Consider the following 25,255-nt stretch of genomic DNA (forward strand, 5'->3'; position numbering starts at 1 on the left):
CCCTGGCTAAATGAGAAGGGGGAACCAATGCTGTCTTGCCCAAAATGGGGTCATCAGCAAGATTTTTGGTTTGTCCTGCAGGATTTTCAGCAGGACGTTTTGAAGGAGTGGGAAAGGGGGAATACACAGAGAAACATCCCCTTCCAAGAGATAGCAAAGGCATCCATTGCTCTTGCTGTGGCTGGGTGCCCTGGGACAAAAGAGTGGAAGTTACATGTTCTGATGGGAGGAAAACAGACCTACTTGTGGAGTACCCCATGTGTGGACTACGTGCAAGAACACATCCCTGTGTAGCATCCATTTGCAGTATTGTGACATGGACCTGCTCAAGGTGTCTGCCTAAGTATTCTGGACTGAAGGAATATAGACTGCCTGGAGAGTGACACTGTGCTGGACTGCCAGTTCCCAAGCCTGGAGAGCAAGTCTGCATAGCAAGTAAGACTTTGCTCCCCTGTTTGTTTACATACCAAAGAACTGTAGTGTTGTCTGTGAACAACTTCAGGGGACCCTGCTTCAGAATGTGTTGGAAAGCCCTCAGAGCAAGGATGATGGCCCTCATTTCTCTGATGTTGATGTGCTCCCGCTTGAAAGGCCTGTCCATGTGCCTTGCACCTTCAAGTTGCCCACAGCAGCTCTCCAGCCCAGGTCTGCGGCATCTGTGTACAACTCCAGGACTGGAGTGATGAGTTGTAATGCAAGTCTTAGGTAGAGAGAGACTTGATACAACCACCAAAGGATCTAATTCCTTAGGCATAGTAGGAAGGGAATGTTGTGGTCCAAAGGGTGGGGGTGTTGCGTCCATTTGGATCTCAGGTACCACTGAAGTTTTCTCATGTGAAGTCTTGCCAGTGGCAACATGGGCATAGTGGAGGCCATGTGTCCTAGGAGTCTGAGATGTTGTCTCACTGTCATAGCTGTGACGTGGAGGACAGACAAGTATTGCTTCAGACTCTCCACCTTTTCAAGTGTAAGGCATGCCCTCATAGCATCTCTTCTTATTCTGCACCCCAGGATAACTTGGTCCTGGCAGGGGTTTAGTATGGACTTGGGAAAATTGATGCTGGACCCCAGGGACTGCTGGACAGAAATGACTTTTTGGAGATGAATTTGTAGGGAAGAGGAACCACCTGCCTGGATCAGGAGATTGTCCAGGTATGGAAAAAATTTTAATCCCTTGGGCCCTGCAATAGGCTACCACTGAAGCCAGACACTTTGTGAATACCCTTTGAAGCAGTAGATAGTCCAAAGGGCAAGGCGGAAAACTGAAAATGTGAGGAACTCACACAGAATCATAAATACTTCCTGTAGTTCGTCCTTATGGAGATATGTAGATATGCATCTTTGATGTCTAACGTAGCCAGGAACGCCTGGGGCATTAGCAGGGGGGAAACATCTGGAAAGTGAGCATGAGAAAAGTGGATACTTGTAGAAAAAGGTTGAGATGAGAGAGATCCAGGAAAACTGAAAATGTGAGGAACTCACACAGAATCAAATAGTTCCTGTAGTTCGTCCTTATGGAGATATGTAGATATGCATCTTTGATGTCTAACGTAGCCAGGAATGCCTGGGGCATTAGCAGGGGGGAAACGTCTGTAAAGTGAGCAGGAGAAAAGTGGATACTTGTAGAAAAAGGTTGAGATGAGAGAGATCCAGGATGGGTCTTCCATGGGCCATTTTTTCTTGGAACTAGGAAAAGTCTGGAGTAAAAGCCACTTCCCTTTTCTGACAGAGGGACAGGTTGGACAGTCCCTTGAGAGATGAGGCTGTCCACAACTGTCTGGAAAAGGGGAAGCTGGTCCTTTGGAGGTTGTGGGAATGTTCTTAAGGAGGGAGAAATGACCCAATTCATAAAGTATCCTTTTTCTATAATACACAAGGCCCACTACTCTGAGGTTATGCTTTGCCAGACAAGAAGACAATGAGAGAGTCTTTGGGACAGGAGAATGGAATCCGAAGGGGGTGAAGGGGAAAGCAGGTAGTCACAGACTACCTGGCTTGTCCTGAAACTGAGGTTTTTGAACTGGAGTTTGAGCAGGCCTGGAAGGAGGCTGCTGTTTTCTGGAGCTCTTTTTGCTCCTAGAGTGAGGGGTAGGAGCAGAATGTTTCCTGATGAACTGTCTCTTGGAGGGACAATTCCTATGGATCTTAGGGACTGGAGACATAATTCCTTTCCCTTTTGCTGGGGGTTTGAAAAGCTCTGCCACTTTAGCCCCAAAAAGGGCAGAACTGTCCAGGGGTGTATCCAGAAGTGTAGTTCCGATATCATCAGGAAGGGGTTGGAGTCTCAGCCACGAACACATTCTATGCACCAAGACAGAAGCTGCAGAACTGGTCGAGGCCTCTACAGCATCATAGCAGCATCTGATCACGTGCCTTGTCACTTGCGAGGAAAAGAAGAGAAGGCTAGAATTTGAGCCTTAGAAGTACAGTCTGGGAGATCAACCAAAAGTTTAGAAACCTGGGACAAGAGGACCAGGGCATACTTTGACATGTGTGTCTGGTAGTTGGCCACCCTAAAAGCCAAGGTGGCACAGGTATATACTTTTTTGCCAATGCGTTCCATGGTCTTACTGTCCTTATCAGTGGGAAGGACAGAGGTGGAGGGAAGTAATGTAGAAAGTTTGTCTGCAGAGAATGAAACAGTGCTAGGGTCTGCAACTGGGCAATGAATCAGAAATCTGGCCCCTTCTGGGACCTTACAGAACCTGTCTGGCCTTCTAGTGGCTGGTGGTTGTGAATCAGGGTTATGACAGGCTGTACTGAAGGCGTCCACCAAGGCTAGTAAGACTGGAGGGACGGCAGAAGGTGAAGGGGTGTCCATTTGTAAGAGTTCATAATACCTTTTTTTTAACCTCGCACATTTCAGTGGAATCCCATTTAAAAAACTCTCTCATTTTAGAGACAGTTTCACCAAAGGTGAGGTCCTCTCCTGGGGAGTGTGTCTCGGCAAAGTCCTCCTCAGGAGAGACATACTCAAGGGGAGAATGTATCTGAGAGGCATAGGAAAGGGAGACCTCTGAAGAAGAATCTGAGGAGTCCTCAGCATCAAAAGAATGAGGATCTGCAGTCTGAGGCATAGGACTGATAAATGGAGGAGCAGCAGGCATAGAAGGCCTAAGGGCCATGAAGGCATTAAGTAAGCTTTGAGAGAAAGCTTGCCAATCAGGCAGGCTTTCTGAAGGGGGAGAAATATGTTTTGTCTTTTGTTTCCTTTTTAATGAATAGGTAGGCCTGAATGGTGTAGGGCCTAGGTTCAGGTGGTTCTAAAGCAGTGGAAAGCTGGTCTGGATGTCCGTTGTGAGCCGAGGTTCCCCCTCATCGTCGCACCCAATGTCTGCAAAACCTCCACAGACGTACTTTCAGCTCTAGGTTCTGCTGCCTCCCGAATGGTACCCGCTATACCTAACTCAGCTGATTCCATATGTTCCTCCATGCGAAAGTTGGCCACAGGGGGAACGTCAGGTGAAGGAGGTGCAGCATTAGGTTCAGGTCTGGAAACTTTGGCCTTTCTTGGATGTTCAGCGGTTTGACCTAACTCAGCTGATTCCATATGTTCCTCCATGCGAATGTCTGCCACAGGGGGAACGTCAGGTGAAAGAGGTGCAGCATTAGGTTCAGGTCTGGAAACTTTGGTCTTTTTTGGATGTTCAGCAGTCTGACCAGATGGTCCTTCCATCACCAAAGCCAGACGTTTAAGACGCTGGTTTTCTGCGTAGATGTTTAGGGTGTGCAGACGGCTACAAAGAGTCTTAGGAACGAAGGCCTGACAAATTACGCAGGTTTTATAGTCGTGGTTGGGCCCTAGACAGAAAAGGCAAAGGTTGTGGGCATCCTTATGGGGGATCTGATGTCCACACCTACACTTTCCTTTCCCGGATGACATGAACCTAAGCAAGTATGCAGTGACCAAAAAGAGAAAAAGAAAATGGCTCCAACGGGGTACTTATCTTAATTTCGTACATCTGACGGCAGAGACAGCAGGAACAGCTGACGTTCGACTGGCAGCAGAGAAGTTCTGAGGAAAAGTACATGCAGACATCACTTTTATGGCCTAGCACCCTACAGCCAATGTCAGACAACCCACATACCCTGCGGTGACTAAAGCTTTTGTACACTGGCCAGACATTCGGGAAGTTAAGCAGAGGATAATCCAAAGGTTTTGAATACTGCAGCATGGAAACAGAAAAACATCTGAATACTGTAAAGGAGATAAAAGAACAGGAGGTGGGATCTTTAGAAAAGGACAAGAGCAAATAAATATAAATAAATGCAATTTCTGGGAATAACAGATGCATAACAATGTTAGGATGAAGTAAGTTTTAAAGGAAGGCAGTAACTGACCAAGTTCGATAATGTTGGAGTGAATAATTGTTAACATTACATGCATGTATATTGTACGGAAAAAGTATCATATTATGTTTGTTTTCTCTTTTATGAATGTACATGTACTTATATCACCATCTAAAATGGGATTTAATAATGATGCTTAAAAAATGAAAGCAAAATACACCTGGCACTGGATTACATGCTTAACAAGTGTAAGAGAGAAACTGAAGTAAGAAAGAAGGAAATGCAAGAACTGACTCAAGTTTTGATACAGGCTAGAAGTGAGAATGCACTTAAGAAGCTAATAAGTAGATTACACTAGAGACTTGAAGATGATAACATTTGAAGGCGAAGGCCGAGGTACCAGAATTCAGTAAAAAAGTAAAGATTTTTTCCAGTTGGCTGCTATTTTCGTTTGGTGTTTCTTTACTGTTATTTCGAATGTGTTTTTGAAGGATGATAACATTATGACACAAAAACTAATCCAGGATTGGGAGAACATTATGACACAAAAACTAATCCAGGATTGAGAGAGAATATCTCCATAGCAGATTACAGAAAGGAGCAGACTCTGAAATATGTTTAGCCCCAAAGCATGCAACCAAATTTAAAAGAGAAACTATTTCTTAGGATATACCTGTAAAAATATTTTACACCCCTAAAGTGATCCCAATAACTAGCCAAAATGTTGAAGATGTAATACGGAACAGAAGGGAGATTGGGAACACATTTTTGGTCCAGCTCAAGGTTGTAACATACAAGTCAATAGACAGCAAGTTGTAAGAAAATACCTGGAAAGGAATGGTATTTTAAAGAGCACATGATGTTCAGAAGGTGCCTAAAATGTGGATTGGATTACTGGTTGTAGGCAAAAAGGTTATAACTCTGACTGGAAAATGGACAAGATACCACAGAAAAGAAAAAAACGAAACTATGCACAATAAGGGATATGGTACTCAAAGTAGAAGCAAGAAGTTAAAATATCTGTAAGAAGAAGTAGACAGTATCAAGCTACCCACCCTTCAATAATACTTTTATACAGATCTAATGTGCGTCCTAAAGACAGCAAGGATACGTCTCGGGGGATATACTTCGTTAGGAATTTGAGAATAACTGTTTCACAGAATGGGGGGTGTGTGTGTGTGTGTGTGTGTTTCTCATTGTTCAAGTGTTAAAATAGAATGGAATTAACATTTGCTTTCTAGAAGTGGACTAATGAAAACAAAAACTAATATAAATTCTGGGACTGAATATTTCTTTTAGAGTTAAATGGAACTTGAAGGAAAACTTGTGTATATATTACCGAAAACAGTTGCCACATCAGTAAACTGTACACTATGCAGAAGAACTTAACTACATGCAAACAAAGCTCCACATTTGTAAAAACAAAAGCTACTGCCACTGACTAGCCTGGTCAAAGAGGATCTGCGACATAAAAGAATGAACAAACTGTGCTTTGTGATACTACCCTAATGGTGTTATACTTCATGACACAGACTTTTTTTTTCATTTGGGGATTGCGTTCTCTCATATCTCACCTGAATTAAGGCACATATGACCACCATAGCTCAAAAAAAACAGAAGTTGTTCTGAATTAGTTGCAGTCTCAGAGTATGCAAGCTGTTTCTCATTTAAAGGTCTAGCATGCCAGTATGGTGGCTTACTGAACATCACTTTGAAAATAAGGAGAGCTCTGCTCTCATCACTCCTGGTCTGTGTGTGTGTAGTTCAGAGAATATACTTTATTAAAAACTAGTGCTTGCTAGGCAGAAAAAATAAATGGTGGTAATGCAGAAATCCAGCAACAGCCATAGTGAGCTGGTAGTTTAATAAAAAAGTACAGTTGTGTACACTTACCATAAATGTAGATGTTCGAGTGTATTCACTGTTGCAGTCATCACACTTGGGTTATCTACCTGCATGTAGCCTCAGTCAGCCCGAACACCAGAGTCTTAGGATTTCTGTGTCGGATGCTGTCGCTTCTTCCATGACATCAGGGGTATAAAACAGGCAGCAGACGCCATTACATCAGTTTTTCTTGCCCCAAATATCAGGAGCACCCATATAGGAAGCTAGTATATGGTGGGGAACACCACCAGTAAAAAATATCAATGTCATTAGGAATGGCCATAGAGAGGAGAGGTAGAACGACAGAGAAAGACAGGGGTTGGAGGGAGGGAAACCAGGACTGTAACAGTGAATACACTCTAACATCTACATTTATGGTAAGTGTACACAACTGTACTATGTTCTTCGTGTTTCACTGTTGCAGACATAACACTTGGGTTGATTCCCAAAGCTGAGGAAGGGTGGAGGCAAGACTGTAAGGGCTGGCTAGTAGGCCTTGCAAGACTGCTGTAGCAAATCCAGCTCTGGATTTAGAAAAGATTGGTAAGTGGTAATGCTTGGTGAAGGTGTGTACAGAACTCCAGGTTGCAGCTTCCAGAATGTCCCTGGTAGGGACTCCCCTGAGAAATGCTGTAGAGGTGGAAGTAGCCCTAGTGGAATGTGGTCTGATCCCCTGTGGTGTAGGTTTTCCATGGTGCTTGTAGCAGAAATTGATGCAGTGTGCTATCCATTTGTAAACAGTTTGTTTTTAAATGGCCTTACCCTCTGCCCCTCTAGCAAAGCTGACAAGCAGCTGGTCCGATTTTCTGAAAGGTTTAGTCCTGTCAAGGTAGAACCTGAGCTGTCTGTGCATGTCCAAGGAGTGCAGGATCTTTTCCCCTTTATTCTGAGGGTTAGGGAAGAAGGTTGACAAATGGATGGATTGGTTTAGAGCCACACTTGACACCACCTTAGGCATAAAAAAGGGGTTAGCCCTGAGGGAAACACTGTCAGCATGGAAAATAATTAAGGGTTCCACAGCCATTAGTGCCTGTAACTCAGATACTCTTCTTGCTGAAGTTATGGCTAAAAGCAAGGCTGTTTTCCAAGAGAGGAATTTTAACTCTGCTGAAGCTGCAGGTTCAAAAGCGGGATGCGTGAGCTTTTCCAGTACAATGTTAAGGTCCCAGGTGGGAGCTTTCTTAGAGGACCTTAAGTTGTTAGCCCCTCTCAGGATCCGTTTGATGACAGGGTGAGAAAACAGAGGTGGCTCAGTACTATAATGAGCTGAGATGGCAAAGGCATGAATCTCAATGGAGGAGAAGATTAGGCCTCTGTGGAGTAGCTCTGCTAGGTAATCCAAGATTAGAGGCAAGGAGGGCACGGCGGTGTCCCTCCTTTGAGATTGATTCCAAGAACAATATCTTTTCCACTTTTCAGCATAGGATCTCCTAGTACTAGGCCTTCTGGCTTCAAGAATGACGTCCAGCACCTGTTTGCTGAGGATTGCTGGTGGTATATTCAAGGGATAAGCCAGGCTGCAAGGTTTAAGGATTGCAATTGTAGATGCAAGATCTGTCCCTCCTGCTGGGGCAGCAGGGTAGGAGGCTGGTGAAGGTGCTAGGGTGGCACTGTTGTCAGACTGCGCAACAGTGGGTACCCAGTGCTGGAGTGGCCAGTCTGGGGCAATAAGAATTGCCCTTGGCCTGTCCTGTTTTGTCTTGAGTAGTACTTTTGAGAGGAGGGGCAGAGGGGGAAAGGCATAAATTGAGAGGTTTTCCCATTGAAAGGATAGGGCATCCACCTTCCAGGCCCTGCTGTGAGGGTACCTGGTGCAGAATTTGCTTAACTGGTGGTTTTCTGGGGAGGCAAATAGGTCCACCTCTGGTGTCCCCCATTTCTGGATCAGAAGGTTGAAGGTGTTGGGCTCTAATTTCCACTTGTGTGGGTCTAGGAGATTTCTGCTCGTCTTCTGCCAGTGAATTTTATTTGCCTGGCAGGAATTGAGCTTGTAGATGCACTTGGTTGCTCAAGGCTGTGTTCCACAGGGCCATGGCTAACCTGCAGAGTGGGTAAGAATAGGATCCCCCCTTGCTTGTTTATGCACCAAATAATTGTGGTGTTGCATGATTATATAAGCAGTTGTCCTGGAAGGATTAGGTATTTGAAGGCTGTCAGAGCATTCTGTACAGCTAGCATCTCTTTTTGATTGATGTGCAGGAGAATTTGGACTGGGCTCCAGTGGTCCTGAATGCATTTGCCTGCCATGTGTGTCCCTCATGCATAGTCTGATGCATCTGTTGTCAGGGATTGGGCAGTGAGGGGTTGAGTGAAAAGCAGTTCATAGTTGTGGTTGCATGCTTCTATCCACCAAAGGAACTCTACCCTTAGACAAGGTAGGACTGGAATGACCATTTCCAGGTCCTGAGAATGCTGGCACCAAAGACTTTTCAAGTACCACTGAAGTTTACTCATATGCAGTCTTGAATATGGAATTAGCAGAATAAATGAGGCCATGAACCCTAGGGTTTCCAGTATTTTTCTTGCAGATAGCTGGATTCTGGTAGTCATTTGTTTGAAGTAGTTTGTCAGACAGACCTGTTTTTTGAAGTGAGAAATGCCATCTGGGAAGTTGTGCCCAAGCTTGCTCCCAGGAATACAATCTTTTGACTGGGAACCAGTTGTGATTTCTTTTCATTGATGGTGTACCCCAATGATGTGAGAAGGCTTTTTACAAATGCCAGGTGCTGAAGTAGTAATTCCGGACTGTCCGCCTGAATCCGGCAGTAGTCCAAGTATGGGAAAATTTGGTTATTTCTCTGCCTGCAGTATGCAATGGCTGGAGCCAGGCACTTTGTGAATACTCTGGGTGCAGTAGATAAGCCAAAGAGAAGTGCAGAGAACTGATAGTGCATAGAGCGTACCCTGAAGCGTAGATATTTTCTGCATGACTCCCTTATGGGGATGTGCAGATAAGCTTCTTTTAAGTCCAGAGTGACTAACCAGGCATCCTTGGCTAGCAAAAGGAGAAGCTGTTGCAGGGTAAGCATCTTGAATTTTGGGACCACCAGAAAGGTGTTGATTGTTGATAAATCCAGGATTGGACACCAAGAGTCCTCTTTTCTGGGCACCAGGAAAAGTCCGGAGTAGAAACCCTGCCCCCTTTGTTCTACTGGAACAGGTTGAATAGCTCTGATATTGAGCAGGGAAAGTACTTGCTTTTGAGCCTCTGCCCAATGGTTTGGAGGAAGGTCTGGAAACTCGCTTGGGGTTGGCAGTGTATGGAAACAGAATCTGTACCCTTGGGATACAATGATTAGGACCCATCTGTCCCGAGTAATAAACATCCAGTTTTTTGCATGAAGGGCAAGTTTTCCTCCTAGGGAAGTAAATGGGCAGGGCTGGGAAGGATAGCTGAAAAGTCATTGTGAACTTTTTTCATAAGGGGGCGGCTTACCACTCCCTGTTTTTGAGGTGGGGGCACTCGATTGTTTAGATCTCTGCATACCCTGAGACTGTAGTCTGGGTGGCCTGTTTCCTCTAGGTTTGGTCTGAGCAGCCCTGGAAGGGGCTGGAAAGGACCAGTTTTTAGAAGGCCACTGCCCACTGAATCTAGGTGGCTGCACTTGTAAGAATTCTTTAACAGTTTGCATAGATATAGCTTTTTCTTCCATCTTTTTAAGAACCTCTTCTGCTTTGGTGCCTAATAAACAGTCCTTATTTAAATGAGTGTCTAGTAATTTGGATTTGACATGATCTGGCAAGGTTTGTTCCTTCAGCCAAGCATGCCTTCTCAGTACAGACCCAGTGACTGCAGCCCTGCAAGATGCTTTTAGGGCATCAAAGCCACACTGCAAAGTATGCTTACTAACTTGGTTTGTAGAATGCATTAGCTCTTGTAAATCTTTATTTTCTGCACAATCTGGAAGTAACACCATTTTTTGTTTAATTAGTTCCATAATATGCTGCTGGTACTTCAACATGTGAAACTGGCAATTCAATGCCCTGACGGCAAGAGTTGCAGAGGTATATACCTTCTTACCCCATCTGTCTAAAGCTTTGGAGCCACTGTCTGAAGGGGTAGGATTTTTGGCTGTAGTTGCCTTAATACCTTTAGGTCCCTGGGAAATGGTCTCTGGATCCGCAGTAGGATTCTTGAAGAGAAGTTTGTGGGAATCGGGTACTCTGTAGTACCCCATCAGGTTTCCTAGGGGCCGGGGGTAAAGTATCTGGAGTAAGACTGGATTTCATAAAAACATCACCTACAACATCTAGGACAGGGGGTATAGCTAGAGGCCTGTGCTGAGGCAACTCTAAAAATTCTCCGAGTCTCTTTTTGGACTGAGGGTAGTCCTGGCATTCCCAGCATAAATGCTCTCTTAAAGTATGCAAGGTTCCACCAAAAGAAAAATCCTCTGGAGAGGAGGCAGAGGGGATGGGTTCCTCTGCATCTGAATCCTCATAAGTTGATAAGGGCATGTCCTGATAATCAGAAGGGTCAGAGTCATCGGACTCCTGATCTGTAGAATCAGAATGAAACTCAATTCTTTGTCTCAACAGGAGAAGGCCGGCTTCCCCTAATTAGGGTAATAAGGTCTTCAGCCATTCTAAGCATTTGCTTTTGTGGCATGGGAGCTTGAGCATGCGCTGTAGTCGTCGGTTTCCTAGGCGTAGTGCGTACCCTGGGCTTCAGAAACTCAGCAGTTTTAGCTAAAAACTAAGTTGCCGGTTTAATTCGAACATCGCTAGGTGAGAATACACCCTCAGAAGCCGGTGCCTGCACAGCTGCTCCAGACCCATCCACGGTAGAGACATCCGCCGGTTCCATAGTCGAAGAAGCATCTCACGGCATACCAGATTCTGAATGTGTCTCAGCAGAAGCCTGCAAATCTGTAGAAGCAGGCATCAGGGGTTGCAAAGGCGCCTCATTGAGTACCGGTGGACTGGCGACTAGCTTAATGGAAGCGTCGGCAGTTTTGGACCTATGCGGCCTGTCTCTGTCTATCTTTACGTTTTTTCGGAAGACTGGTAGTCGGATGGCTTATCGAAGCCATTCCGGAATATGGAGAAAGTACAGTTGTGTACATTCAACATAAATGTAGATGTTCGAGTGTATTCACTGTTGCAGTCATTACATTTGGGTAATCTGTTGGCAGGTTGCCCTCAGTCAGCCTGAATATCAAAGTCTTGGGTCCTGCGTCAGTTGCTGTCTCCTCTTCCATGACGTCAGGTCGTCAGAGGGTATAAAACATGCAGCCAATGCCATTTTATTCAGTTTATCTTGCCCCAGATTGTCAGGTGCCCCCCCAAATAGGGAGCAAATATATATAAAACAGCAAAATATATATAAATGCAATTTCAGCAACATAAACTTTACGTTCATCTAAATACACCACAAAGGCTTTAGAAAATAGTGAAGGAAAGAGAAACTCTAGAAAAAAGGGGGATGGCGAGTGGGTAACCCAGACTGCAACAGTGAATACACTCTAACATCTACATTTATGGTAAGTGTACACAACTGTACTAAGTTCTTTGTGTTTCACTGTTGCAGTCATTACATTTGGGTAGAATCCCAAAGCTATGGATGAAAGAATGGAACTAAATACCATTAGGAGCGGCTATAAGGCCCTGCAGAACTGCAGTGGCAAAGCCTGTTCTGGACTTAGAGAAGAGAGGCAAATGACAATGCTTTGTAGAAGTATGAACAGAGCTCCAAGTAGCAGCTTCTACAATGTCTTTGGTTGGAACTCCTCTGAGAAAGGCTGCTGAGGTAGAGGCAGCCCTAGTGGAATGTTACCCAATTCCCTTGGGCACCGGTTTACCATGATGCAAGTAGTAGAAACTAATGCAGTGGCTTATCCACTTAGAAATAGTCTGCTTTGATATAGCCTTTCCCTCTGATCAAGCAGCAAATGCCACCAGTAGTTGCTCAGACTTTCATAAAGACTTGGTCCTGTTTAAGTAGAATCTTAGCTGTCTGTGTACGTCCAATGAATGCAGAATTCACTCCCCCTTGTTCTGCGGATTTGGGTAAAATGTTGGCAGGTGAATAGTTTGGTTAAGAGCCACACTGGATACCAACTTAGGCATAAAGGAAGGATTGGTCCTGAGGGACACCCTGTCCGGGTAAAATGTAATAAAAGGCTCCACAGCCATGAGGGCCTGTAGTTCTGAAACATTTCTTGCTGAAGTGATTGCCAAAAGGAAAGCTGTTTTCCAAGATAAAAACTTTATATCCGCAGTAGCTGCTGGTTCAAAAGGAGGCAGAATGAGTTTTTCCAGCACAAAATTGAGGTCCCATGCAGGAGTCGGTGACCTTCTGGGAGGCCATAAATTTTTAGCCCCTCTAAGATACTGTTTTAGCAGAGGATGAGAAAATATGGGAGGCTCCGTTTTGTAATGAGCCGAGATGGCAGAGGCATGGATTTTTATTGAAGAAAAAGATAGGCACTTGTGAAGCATCTCAGTCAAGTATTGTAAAATCTGAGGAATATTTGGCTTTGCTGTGTCCGTTCCTTGTGCTCGATTCCAAGCACAGAATCTCTTCCATTTATCAGCATAAGATTTTCTAGTACTAGGCCTTCTGGCTTCCAAAATGGCATCCAGCACAGATTTACTGAGAGGTGTTTGAATAATTACATGATCAGCCATGCTGCCAGGTTCAGGGTTTGGAGCGGAGTGTGCAGAATTTGATTGCTCTGCTGAGACAGTAGATGAGGTATTTGAGGCAAGTACCTAAGAGGGAGTTGAGACACATTCCTTAGAATTGGGTACCAGTGCTGGCAAGGCCAGTCCGGGGCAATTAGGATCATTTTTGGTTTTTCCTGTCTGACCTTTAGTAAGACCATGGATAGAAAAGGCAGAGGAGGAAAGGCGTAGACTGATAGGTTTTTCCAACTGAAGGATACGGCATCCACTTTCCATGCTTGTCTGTGATAAGTCCTTGTGCAGAATATGTCCAGTTGATAATTTTGGGGAGAGGCAAACAGATCTATGTCCGGGGGCCCCCATGCCTGTGTTATCATGCCGAAGACTTGTGGATCTAGTTTCCACTCATGAGGGTCCATATGATTTCTGCTTAGGTCGTCTGCCAAAGTATTTTGTTTTCCTTGCAGGAATTGAGCTTGAAGATGTACTTGGTAAGTCAAGGCGGTGTCCCACAATGTCATGGCTAGTCTGCAAAGGGGGTAGGAATGTGTACCCCCTGCTTGTTTATGTACCACATAACAATGGTGTTGTCCGTCTATCAGTAGTTGTCCTGGATGAAGTAAATCCTTGAAGGCTGTCAGAACATTCTGTACAGCTAGCATCTCTTTCTGGTTGATATATAGATGCATTTGTTTTGGGCTCCATATGCCCTGAATGCATCTCCCCCAGCCAGGTGGGCCCCCCAAGCATAGCCTGATGCGTCTGTAGTTCGGGTTTGGGTGGCAGGGGGTAGAGTGAAAGACTGTCCCTTATTCTGGTGACATGTCTCTGCCCACCAAAGAAACTCCTGTTGTAGGCAGGGAATGAGAGGAATCATTGTTTCCAGACTGTGACAATGTTGACTCCATAAACTTTTTAGATACCATTGTAGTTTCCTCATATGCAGTCTTGCATATGTAATTAGTAGAATGCAGGATGCCATGAACCCCAAAGCCTGCAGAATTTGTCTTGCAGATAACTGGGTTTTTGTTGCCATCTGTTTGAAGTATATAGTCAGTGCCTTTGTCTAGCATAAGGTAAGCCATCTGGGCAGCTGTATTCAAGCTTGCACCCAGTAATGTAATTTTTTGAGAGGGTACCAGTTGTGATTTCTTTTCGTTTATTGTGTACCCTAGGCATGTTAGAAGCCTTTTTACAAACGCCAGATGTTGAAGAATGTCCTTGTTTTCTGCTTGAATGAGACAGTCGTCCAAGTAAGGACAGATTTGTATGCTTCTTTGTCTGCAAAATGCAATAACTGGTGCCAGGCATCTTGTAAAGACCCTGGGCACAGTAGATAAGCCAAAGGGCAGTGCAGAGAATTGGTAATGCTTAAAACCTGCCTTGAAGTGGAGGTATCTTCTGCACGATTCCCTTATTGGGATATGCAGGTATGCCTATTTTAAATCTAGAGTCACTAACCAAGCGTTCTTGCCCAGCATGGGCAATAACTGTTGTAAAGTCAGCATTTTGAATTTTGGGATGTCCAAGAACGTGTTCAAAATCAATAAGTCCAGTACTGGATGCCAGGCATGGTCTTTTCTGGGTACCAGGGACAGTCTTGAATAAAACCATTGTCCTTTTTCCTGTTCTGGTACTGGTTGAATAACCCCTATATCCATGAGGGACGTAATTTGTTTCTGAGCCTCTGCCCATTGATTTTGTGGCAGATCTGGCCAACCATTTGGAATTGGCTAAGTATGGAAATTAAATCTGTACCCCTGGGATACTATGTTTAATACCCACTTGTCCTGGGTAATTAACTGCCAATTTTGGGCTTGAAGTGCTAACTTTCTCCCCCGGGGCCTGCCAAAAGATAAGTGCTTGGTAACAGTAGAGGGAAGTCATTGAGAATGCTTACTGTAGGGTTGTGCTTTGTTTCTGTTTTTGAAGCTGGCGTCGGTTTTATATAGAAATGTTGAGGCGTGAAAACACCCTCAGAAGCCAGTGCCTGCTCAGTGGCTCTGGACCCATCCATGGGAGAGACATCTGCGGGGTTCAATACTCTGAGAATCTCGCAGAATACCAGACTCCACATGGGTCTCGGTAGAGGCCTGCGTCTCAAAAGTAGCGGGTATCAGGGTCTGCGAAAGCACCTCACTGAGTACCGGCGATTGGCTTAGGAGAATCTTCGTCGTCTGGTTTGGACCTTGACGGTCTGTCTCTGTCTTTTTCTTTGCGTTTTTTGTGAATTCCGGTAGTCTGATTGCTATCCGACGACATTTCAGGGTAATTAAATCTGGATCCAAAATATTTTAAGCAAAAATATACCAACGCTTAATAGTGCATTGTTTAAATCTAGCACAAAACCAACAGCAAGTCACGTTATGATCTGGGCCTAGGCAAGGAATACAGTACAAATGAAAATCCTTATGAGGTATTTGCTTCCCACAAGTAATGCAATTAAGTTTTACTGACATCAGTAAGGAGCAAGAAAACGTTTCCCCAACAGGGTACTTAGTTTTAATTGAAGACTTCGGTTCTGAAACTCGAATGCGAAAATTTCAGGAGTCGGCTGACTGGCACTTGCAAACTGCATCTGCTTCGGGCACCGCGCAGCAAGAAAGACTGAATAAAACGGCGTCGGCTGCATGTTTTATACCCCTAACGACCTGACGTCATGGAAGGGGAGACAGCAACCGACGCAGGACCCAAGACTCTGATATTCAGGCCGACTGAGGGCAACCTGCCAGCAGATTACCCAAATGTAATGACTGCAACAGTGAAACACGAAGAACATCAAGAGCAAAAGAATTTAGCGACAAAGATAGCCCAACGACGAATGGTTCGGGTGTTAAGCAAGGCACAAAACCTACAGCGAGGGACGTCGTGGTCTGGGCCTAAACAGGTGACGCAATAAGAATGAAAATCTCTGTGAGGTATTTGCTTTCACAGGCAAGACAATTGTTAACTCTTTTGGACATCGGTTAGAGCAAAAAAAAAGGATCCCCAACAGAGTACTTCGCTTTGGAAGACTTCAGGATAACAAACTCAAATGAAAATTTCAGATAGCGTCCGACCGTCACTTGCGAACTGCTTCTGCTTTTGGGTCCTCCTCGGCAAGAAAGACTGATGTAATGGCATCAGCTGCCTGTTTTATACCCCTGACTACCTGATGTCATGGAAGAAGTGACAGCATCCAACACAGAAATCCTAACACTCTGGTATTCAGGCCGACTGTGGGCAACCTGCAGGCGGATAACCCAAGTGTGATGACTGCAACAGTGAAACACGAAGAACATCAATTAAACGCAATACTATGATGAGCGCTTTCGTCACATTAGATAGACTTCATCTCCATCCACACAATCAAAAGATTAGAAATTTTAACGGAATCTGCAATTTTGCAAGAGAATAAGACTGGTCAGTAATATCTATCTAGGGTACAAACTACAGTGCAAGAAGAAAGATGAGCATTTCCACTTATCTGCATATCAAGACAGAAAAGGTCTGTAAAGAAAGGAAAAGAGAAAAAGGGGAACAAGTCTGCACTAACTTGTGATATTTGGGGTCTGCAGGAACAGTAATAAACTGTTGTGCATCTTCCATGGCATCAAAGAATTCAATCTCTTCATCTTCATCACTTATGTCACCTTTTCCAGGCCCTCCTTCACTTCCTAGGCAAGCAAGAGAGAAAGAAGTAAAATTATTAAGTAAGGTGCAGTTATGAACACTATTAATATTTAGAGATACATGACTAACAAACTGCTCTAGGTACCAACACATATAAAAGGTATGAATATGCTTATCTTATTCAAGATGGAACATTATGTACAGTCTTCTATAACCTATCACATGGCTATTAAAAATTATGGGTAGTAGTACACAAACTGCAACAAAGAATTTCACTTAGTTAACATTACCATTTGATCAACAGAATTCACCCTTAAAAAATTAAGCACAATTCTCGTTAAGTGGATTCTCTAATAAGTGGAGGGAGCTGTGGCCCCCAATGTACTTTACACTTACTTACACCCATTGCAGATTCTTACCAATTCCTTTAGGTAAATGTTTTTCTTATTTATTTTTTATTTATTTGTACATAAGAGCAGAGTTAACTAAAGCATGCAATTCTACATTTCATAATTAACAAAAAGACAAAATACTGCATTCCATTACTCAGGACAAATATCCCACCCCATCTCTGCAGAATGCACAAGGCATCTTCCTCTTGTTGCTTAAAGAGAGGAGTTTACTAGCAAGAAAATGAGCAAACTGACAAATTACAAAAGTATACATGGGAAATTCACTTGCAAATTGGTCCTTGTTTAGGGGTACTGGCACCACTGCAGAGACCTCTCTCCAAGTTTAGTTAATGGACTGAAAATTAAAATTCACATATTTACTCTATCTTAAAGAGATTCCCTTAGTAGATAGAACATTTGGGCATACTCAAAAGCAATGTTTCAGCAGCAACCCAGTGAGGCAGGAGATGTCTAACAGGCTGAAAGGTGACTTCAATATAATACCATAAAAGACTGTGCCTTCTGAATGCCTTCTGAATAATGTCAAACCCCTGCAATGGAAGCCCAAACTACAGTGTGTTGCAAAACTACGTGTTGCCAGGTGGTCACAACACACATCCAGAATGGAATACTTGGCAAACAAGCACTAGAAAAATACTTTGTATGCTACACACACATACAGAAGTACACTGTCACTGACTGGCAAATAAAAACAACTGGTCCACTTTCTGATATTAATGGGGGCACCTGACATCTGGGGCAAGAAAAACTGATAAAATGGCGTTGGCTGCATGCTTTATACCCGTGACTACCTGACATCATGGAAGATGAGACAGCAACCCACGCAGGACCCGAGACACTGTTAATCAGGCCAACTGAGGGCTACTGCAAGCAGATAACCCAAATGTGAGGACTGCAACAGTGAAACACGAAGAACATCATACATTACTCCACTTCCCCTTCTTAAATAGTGCATACAAGCTATATGACCCTCAAGCAATCATGTGATTGCTTTTTTAAAATTCATATAGGGAGAACAAATGCATATATATAAAAACTATATTGAAAAAAAATGTTAAAAGACCAGCATCATACGTATGTAAATAAAAATTGTACAAAAATATATGTACGTCCTAGTAAAAATAACATTACCTTCATCACAAATAATTTATAAGTACACGTGCCTATGTAAAAATTAACCCTTACTTTCCACTATATTATCTAGCCAGGGATTTAAGCTTTAATACAAGGGCTACACTGACTCCATCATTTAGCCCCAGATATCTGTATGTCTCTAACCTCAACTACCAAATTAACTCTTGTTTTTTCAATAAGACAGACCATGGCCACCCCATAGGTTTTTTCAACCCTTTCCAACACACTAAATTTAAATCAATGGTCATTACACTGCTCCAGATGCCTATTCTTTTTTATGTTGTACATATATTCGTAGATGCGACTCCAGAGCCTATGTCCCATTTTGCCTATATAAAAGGCCTCACATAACTGGCATCGGGCCCCATACATCACCCCCATGGTGCCACAATTAAATTTACCTTGCAAGGGAATCTCCTTGTTTTTAATATTAATTCTGTCACCTTCCAATGTATGCTTACACATACTACATCTACCACATTTTGACACCCTCAGGTATAAACTCAATGTTCTATTTTTCCTCTCTAATATCATTTTCAAGTTAGATCCCCTCCTATATATTATAGTGAGTCTCTCTCCCAATGTTTCCCATATATTACTATTCTCCTTCAAAATATTTCAGTTTTTGTTCAAAATCTATTTTCTATTTAAAAAACATAACCATGGCCCTTGAATATTTTTTATGCCTGTCCTTTGTTCCTAAAATTGCACTACCCCCACTATTATCTAGTTTTAATATGGGATTAAAATACCCCGTCCCCCTCTTCACAGAGACCTCATCTAGAAGTTCTTGGATCATAGTCAAAGGGTAACCTCTTTTAGAAAACAGTCCCATTAAAGTAACACATTCTTTAATAAAATCTCATCTGGACCACTCTAAGTAGTTGTCCCTTAACTACGGCCCTTTTCTGCTTGTAGCAGTGAGAACTAGAAAAAGCCGAAAAACTGTTCAGCAAACTCCGACCGACGCCTAAGCGTTCGTCGGTTGAAGGAAGCACAGGCTAAACAGGCTGCTACGTCGTGGTCTGGGCCTAAACAAGGTAAGCAGTAAGAGTGAAAATCTTTATGAGGTATTTGTTTCCCACAAGTTAAACAGTTATTTACTTTTTCTGACATCGGCTGAGGCAAGAAAGAGTCCCCAACGGGGTACTTAGCTTTTTAGAAGTCTTCGAAGTAGTATTCGGTAGTAGTAATCTCTGGATCTGACCGACCGGCACTTGCGAACAGCTTCTGCTTCGGGCGCCACGCGGCAAGAAAGACGGAGGAAAATGGCGTCGGCTGATGCCTTTATACCCGAAGACCAGCAGAGATGACGTCGGGTGAAGTGCGACACCAGCCGAGGCCAGACCCAGACTTTGGAATCCGGCCGACCGAAGGGCTGCCTGACGACAGGACAACCCATTTGTTATGACTGCAGATGCATCCTTGAAGGACATCTAGAAAAATGCAATAACATGTTTGAATACGCAGACTTCCTAAACACACTAGAAACATACTTACCCAATGTCCATTCTTCTTCTAAAGACGTTCGCATATGTCATCCTTTCTGAGTGACAGGAAAATGTAAATGACAGTCTGTACTTTCATTAATATAATCTATGAATTTTAAAAGTTCTACCTCACATTCCCTCCATATAATAAAACTGTCATCCAAATAACGTAGATATAATTTTATGGAATTCCTATATAGATGGGAAAAGATGTGCAAAAATTCCCATTGGAACATTACAACATTAGCTAGCATGGAACCCACTGGTGATCCCATCGCTACCCCTTCTTTTTGTCTATATATCCTTCCCTCAAAGTTGTTCTTCAAAATTATTTCCAGTAAATCAACACAGTTGTAAATACTTCCTTGATCCACCCCCCTTCTCTCCAGGTATTCCTGCATTCATTCTAAACCTATAGTATGTGGTATTACAGTATACAGGTCATGGACATCAACAGTGACCATAAAGTACGTCTCAGAATAAGTAACATTATTCATTTAGTATAAAAAAATCCCAAGAATTCTTACAGAGATGCTGTTCGTCCCCTAATAAATGCTTAAAATTGTAATCCACATACCAGGCACATGCCACAGTAATGGATCCTCGTCCATCTACTGTACATCTCATTGGGGGGGTTCTCTATAGATTTGTGGATTTTGGGGACTCCAAAAATAAATGGAACTACAGGAGCTATCATGGTTAAGTATTTGAATTCATCCAAAGTTATCCGCCCTTCTATGAACATATCCCTCAGCTGATTGTCAATTCAAAGGTAGGAAGTATTTAGTTCAGATATGCTCGAGGCCTCGTATGCATTACCCTTCAAGATGTTAAAAATATGCCCACTGTAATCTATTTGCTCATTATAACAATACCCCCACCCTTACCTGGTTTCATCGCCCTTGGCTCATGATTTCCCTATTAATGTAAAGAACAGTTGTGCAAGAACTTACCATAACCTTAGATGTCCTTCTCTTACATGTTGCAGTATTCATCACAGTAGGGGGGTTTGTTGCCTGCAGCAACGGACATCAGACCAGTATACCGAAGTCTTTCTAGCGGGGGGTATGTGTGACATCTTGGGTCACAGCCATAAAACAATGCAAGCTACAAAAGTGATGTCTGCACGTACTCCCTTCAGAATGGACTGACGCATACATTAGTACCTCTGAAGGTGGGAAGGAAAGATAAAAGGAAGTCCCTTCAGACGCATATGAAGACCAGACCATAGGGTACTTGATAGCCTGTGTCTGCTGCTGAGGATAACAGAGTGAAGGACTATGTCCCCACAGGTAATGAACTGGTGAAGAAGGTAATGAGTGTAACAAAAGAGGGGGTAGGAGGGAGGGGACTGAATACTGCAACATTGAAAAGGAGGACATCTAAGGTTATGGTAAGTTCTTACAAAACTGTTCTACGTCCTTCTATTCTCATGTTGCAGTATTCATCACAGTATGGAGAGTTCCAAAGCTTTAAGGTATGAGCCTGGGTGGAGATATGTGGTCCCTGATCAATGAGACCTTGCAAGACAGATCTAGCAAATCCAGCTCTAGTTCTGGAGACTAAATCTAGTTTGTAATGCTTGGTAAAGGTATGAACTGAAGCCCAAGTAGCAGCTTCTAAGACAGAGGCATAGTCTACCACCTTGAAAAAGGCAGCCGAGGAGGCAGCTGCTCTTGTTGAATGGGCTTTAACATGTCCAGGTAAAACTTGGCCATGACTGCAGTAGCATGTACAAATGGCCTTAGAGATCCAGGAAGAAATGGTCTGTTTAGAGACTGCCTTCCCTAAAGCCCTTGGACAGAAGGAAATGAACTGGTCAGACTTTCTAATAGGTCTGCATTTGTCTAAGTAATACCCAAGTTGTCTGTGGACATATGGAATGAAGAGTCCTTTCTGAGGAATTTTGAGGTTGGGGGTAGAAAACAGGAAGGTTAATGGTGTGATGTAGTGAGAGCTCATTAACCACTTTAGGCTTGAAGGAAGGGTTAGTCCTTACAGAGACACTGTCCTTATGGAAGATAAGGTAAGGCGGGATGGCCATCAGGGCTTGTATTCCTGACATCCTCCTGGCAGATGTGAGGGCCACTAGCAGACATGTTTTCAAGGGACATAGCTTCAGGGATGCTGGACTCAAGAGGTGCAAGGTAAGTTTTTCAAGTGCAAAATTTAAGTCCCAAGGCAGAGGTACTGGTTTGCAGGGGGTGGGGTCTGATATGGAGTACCCCTTTCAGGAACAGCTTAACTTCCAACCTTGATGCCAAAGGAGGCACCAAAGGCAGACAAGCAGAAATGGCAGACAAATGGACCTTAACTGAAGAATATGTTAGTCCTAAATGAAGGAGCTCACACAAGTAAGAAAGGACCATGGGTAGAGGAATGGTTAAATGGTCCTGGTTTTTCTTTTGACACCACCTGGAGAATTTCTTCTATTTTGAGATATAATTTCTCCTGGCACTAGGCTTTCTGGCCTCCTGAAGAACACAGAGTATGTCGTCTGAGTATAGCTGCCTGAAGGTGATTAGAACCCTATCACCCATAAGGTCAGTTTGAGATTGGTCACCTGAGGGTGCACTAGGGATCCTCTGTCCTGTGTGAGTAGGTCTAATCAGTGGGGTAACCTGTGATGATTGCCCTTGGCTAAAAGGTGGAGAACGGAAAACCAATGCTGTCTTGGCCAAAAGGGGGTCACCAGCAGGAGTTTTGATTTGTCCCTCTGAATTTTCAGGACCACCTTCCGAATTAGTGCGAAGGGGGGAAAGGCACAGAGATACATCCCCACTCAAGAAAAAGAGGTGTCCACATTCCTAGCCTGAGGACGTGGATCCCTTGTGCAAAACAGAAGCATCTGTCTGTTCTGGGAAGAGGCAAACAGATCTGCTTGCAGAATACCCCACTTGTGAATAAGATCCAGGAACACCCCTCTGTGAAGCATCCATTCGTGAGAGAGTGCTGAAGTTCTGCTGAGTGCGTCTGCCATAACATTCTCTGTTCAAGGAATGTACACTGCTAGCAGGTGAATATGAAGTGCTGATGCTAAGGTCCAGACTTGTGTGGCTAAACTGCAAAGAGGATAAGATATCGTCCCCCCTGTTTATGTACCACAGGACAATCATACTGTCTGTGATTACTTTCAGTGTGCCAGGGAGCAGGGCTATTTTGAAGGTTTGTAGGGCTAGATGAAGTGCCCTCATTTCTTTGATGTTGATATGGTCTCTGCCTGAGTGTGGACCATTTCCCCTACACAGTCTTTTGCTTGTGGTTGTGCAGTAGCACTGCTCCCCATCCTATGTCTGAGGCATCTGTAAACATCTGCAGTAAGGGGGGGGGGGGGAGTACCTATAAGATGGTTCCCTGGTTGAGAGTCATGGCGGTAATCCACCACTGTAGTTCTTTCTTCAGGCACGGTAGGAGGGGGAGAGGGGTATCCAGAGGGCAAGAGTGTTGACTCCATAGTGTCTTCAGAACCCACTGGATCTTTCTCATATGAAGTTTTGCCAGAGAGAGCATGGGAATGAGGGATGCCATGTGACCTAGCATTCTTAGGAATTCCCTGGCTGATAAATAAGATAGCGTAATAAGATCGTTGAAGTAGAGGGAGAGGGCCATAATCCTCAGATCTGGGATAAAGGCCTTCATCCTGTCTGTTCTGATCCTGCACCTCAAGATGATTAGGTCTTGAGTGGGGGTGAGGTGGGATTTTCCCTTGTTTACAGTGAATCCTAACTGTGCTAGGGTAGTGGTCACCTTTTGTAGGTAGTGGTGGAGGGTTTGATGGTCTTGAAGAATTAACAGGTCGTCTAGGTATGGGTATATTTGAATACCCGGAGTTCTGCAGTGAGCAATCACTAGGGCTAGGCACTTTGTAAACACTCAAGGTGCTGTGGAGAGCCCAAAGAGTAATGCAGAAAATTGAAAATGCAAGGAACCTATTGAAAAGCGTAGGAATGTCCTGTAGTCTGGGTATATAGGAATGTATAGGGTGGCATCCTTCAAATCCAGAGCTACCATAAAGGCCTGGTTTGGTATGAGAGGTAAGAGTAGATGTAAGGTGAGCACTTTGAATGTAGGTACCTTGAGAAAAAGGTTGAGGACAGATAAGTCCAGGATTGGTCTCCAAGAAGAATCTTTCCTTGGTACCAGAAACATTCTTGAGTAAAACCCTATGTTTATTTGATGAGAAGGAACCCTTTCTATAGTGCCCTGAGCCTGTAATTGTTGGAAAATTGTGAGAAATAGATGAATCTGGTTTGATGGATGTTGTGGAATCCCCTGGAGGGGGGGGGGGCAAAGTCCATCAAGTCATAAAATAACCTCTCGAATGATGGGGAGGACCCAGCTTTCTGATGCGATTTTCTACCAGGAGGGTAGGGAAAGGGTGAGACTACGGGAGAGGAGTGTTAGGATGTAGAGGTTTTAAGTCACAGTGGACGTGGTCTGGCTTGGTCAGACTGACTCCGAAATGCAGTGGAAGAGGGTGTGGAAGGGAATCTAGGAGAGAAGGTTTTCCTTGCTTGCCTTCGTCCTTTTGCCTGTGGTGGTGCAGAGTGGGAAGACTGTCTCCTAACAAAGGACGTCCTTTGTGGATAATTCCTATGATACCTGGGGATAGGTGACACCAGTAAATGCTTCAGATTTTTTAATTCCTTTCCCATTTCTGGTAGGGATTTGAGGAGTTCTGCTGAAGCTTGTCCAAAGATAGCCTTGTTATTAAGAGGTGTATCTAACAGCTTGGTTTGCACATCCATAGGGCAGGAGCTGTAGTCTCACCCAGGAATATCTCTTAGGAACAGAGCCCGAAGCTGCAGATTTTGAGCATGCTTCTACAGCATTATAGCTGCACTTGGGGTGCCTTAGTCACCTGAGATGCTGTGGAATGGAGGGTGTTGTGTCTTAGCTGGTGAATCTGGTACATCAGAAAGGAGAGTACAGGCTTGGGAGATGGTGTCCAAGACATACCTTGCCATGTGGGTTTGGTAATTAAGGGCTCTAACAGCCAGGGTGGAGGAGGTATAGACCTTCCTGCCCAGCCTATCCATGAATTTACTGTCTGTGTCAGTAGGGTAAAGTGCAGATGAAGGTAACTGCTGGAGGATTTATCAGCAGAAACTGCTATAACTGCTGGATCTGCAGGGGGGGATTAAACAGGAATTGAGTGTCCTGGGGTACTTTATAGAACCCGTCTGGATGTTTTGAATCAGGGGCCTGTGAAGCAGCCAGAAAGGCATCTTGAAAGGAAGTAAGTAAGGAGGTACACCAGAAGGGGAGGGCTGTTCCATTTGTAATAAATCAAAGTAACTCTTCTTAGTGTCAGAGGCATCTGAGACCTGCCATTTAAAATGTTCTCTCATGAGGTAGATAGTATCTCCAAAGGTAAATTCTTCTCCTGGGGACTCAGGAGTGATGGGATCCTCTTCCTCAAGAGTGGTAAAATCTTTAGGGGATTTAATTTGTGAGCAGTAGGTCAAAGATTCCTCAGGAGGAGGAATACACTTCCTCCGATACCTCTAAGGCCTGCAGTGGAGTAGCAAAAGCTTGTGGTAACTGAGTCTGCAGGGCCTGGAATGCCCTGAAAAGGTTCCGGGAGAAAGCTTCCCATCCAGGAACAGGTTGTTGGTCTGAATGTTTTAACTTTTGTTTCCTCTTCAGAGGAGTAGAGAGCTGTGTATGTTTAGACATCGTTTGGGAGGATGGAAGGGTAGGAGTAGATCCCTCTGACTCCACGAGCCGTGGTTCTCCTCTGCCATCAACAGCTGATGACTGGTCTACCTCAGCGGACGTACTTATTGTTTCCGCCAACCTGGC

At 44.0% G+C, this 25,255-nt stretch overlaps 1 protein-coding gene across 1 annotated transcript in view; it reads right to left on the reverse strand.

Moving 5' to 3' along the window:
- Positions 1-25,255, reverse strand: part of LOC122811903 (oxysterol binding protein) — a 1,660,581-nt gene that overhangs the window by 1,103,561 nt on the left and 531,765 nt on the right. The window contains exon 5 of the mRNA XM_044084058.1: positions 16,337-16,457. Coding sequence (XP_043939993.1) covers positions 16,337-16,457 — 121 coding nt within the window. The remainder of the gene's footprint in view (positions 1-16,336; positions 16,458-25,255) is intronic.

Source organism: Protopterus annectens, chromosome 9.part0 (genome assembly GCF_019279795.1).
Source record: "Protopterus annectens isolate FY-2018-M chromosome 9.part0, PAN1.0, whole genome shotgun sequence".
Taxonomy (NCBI): Eukaryota; Metazoa; Chordata; order Ceratodontiformes; family Protopteridae; genus Protopterus; species Protopterus annectens.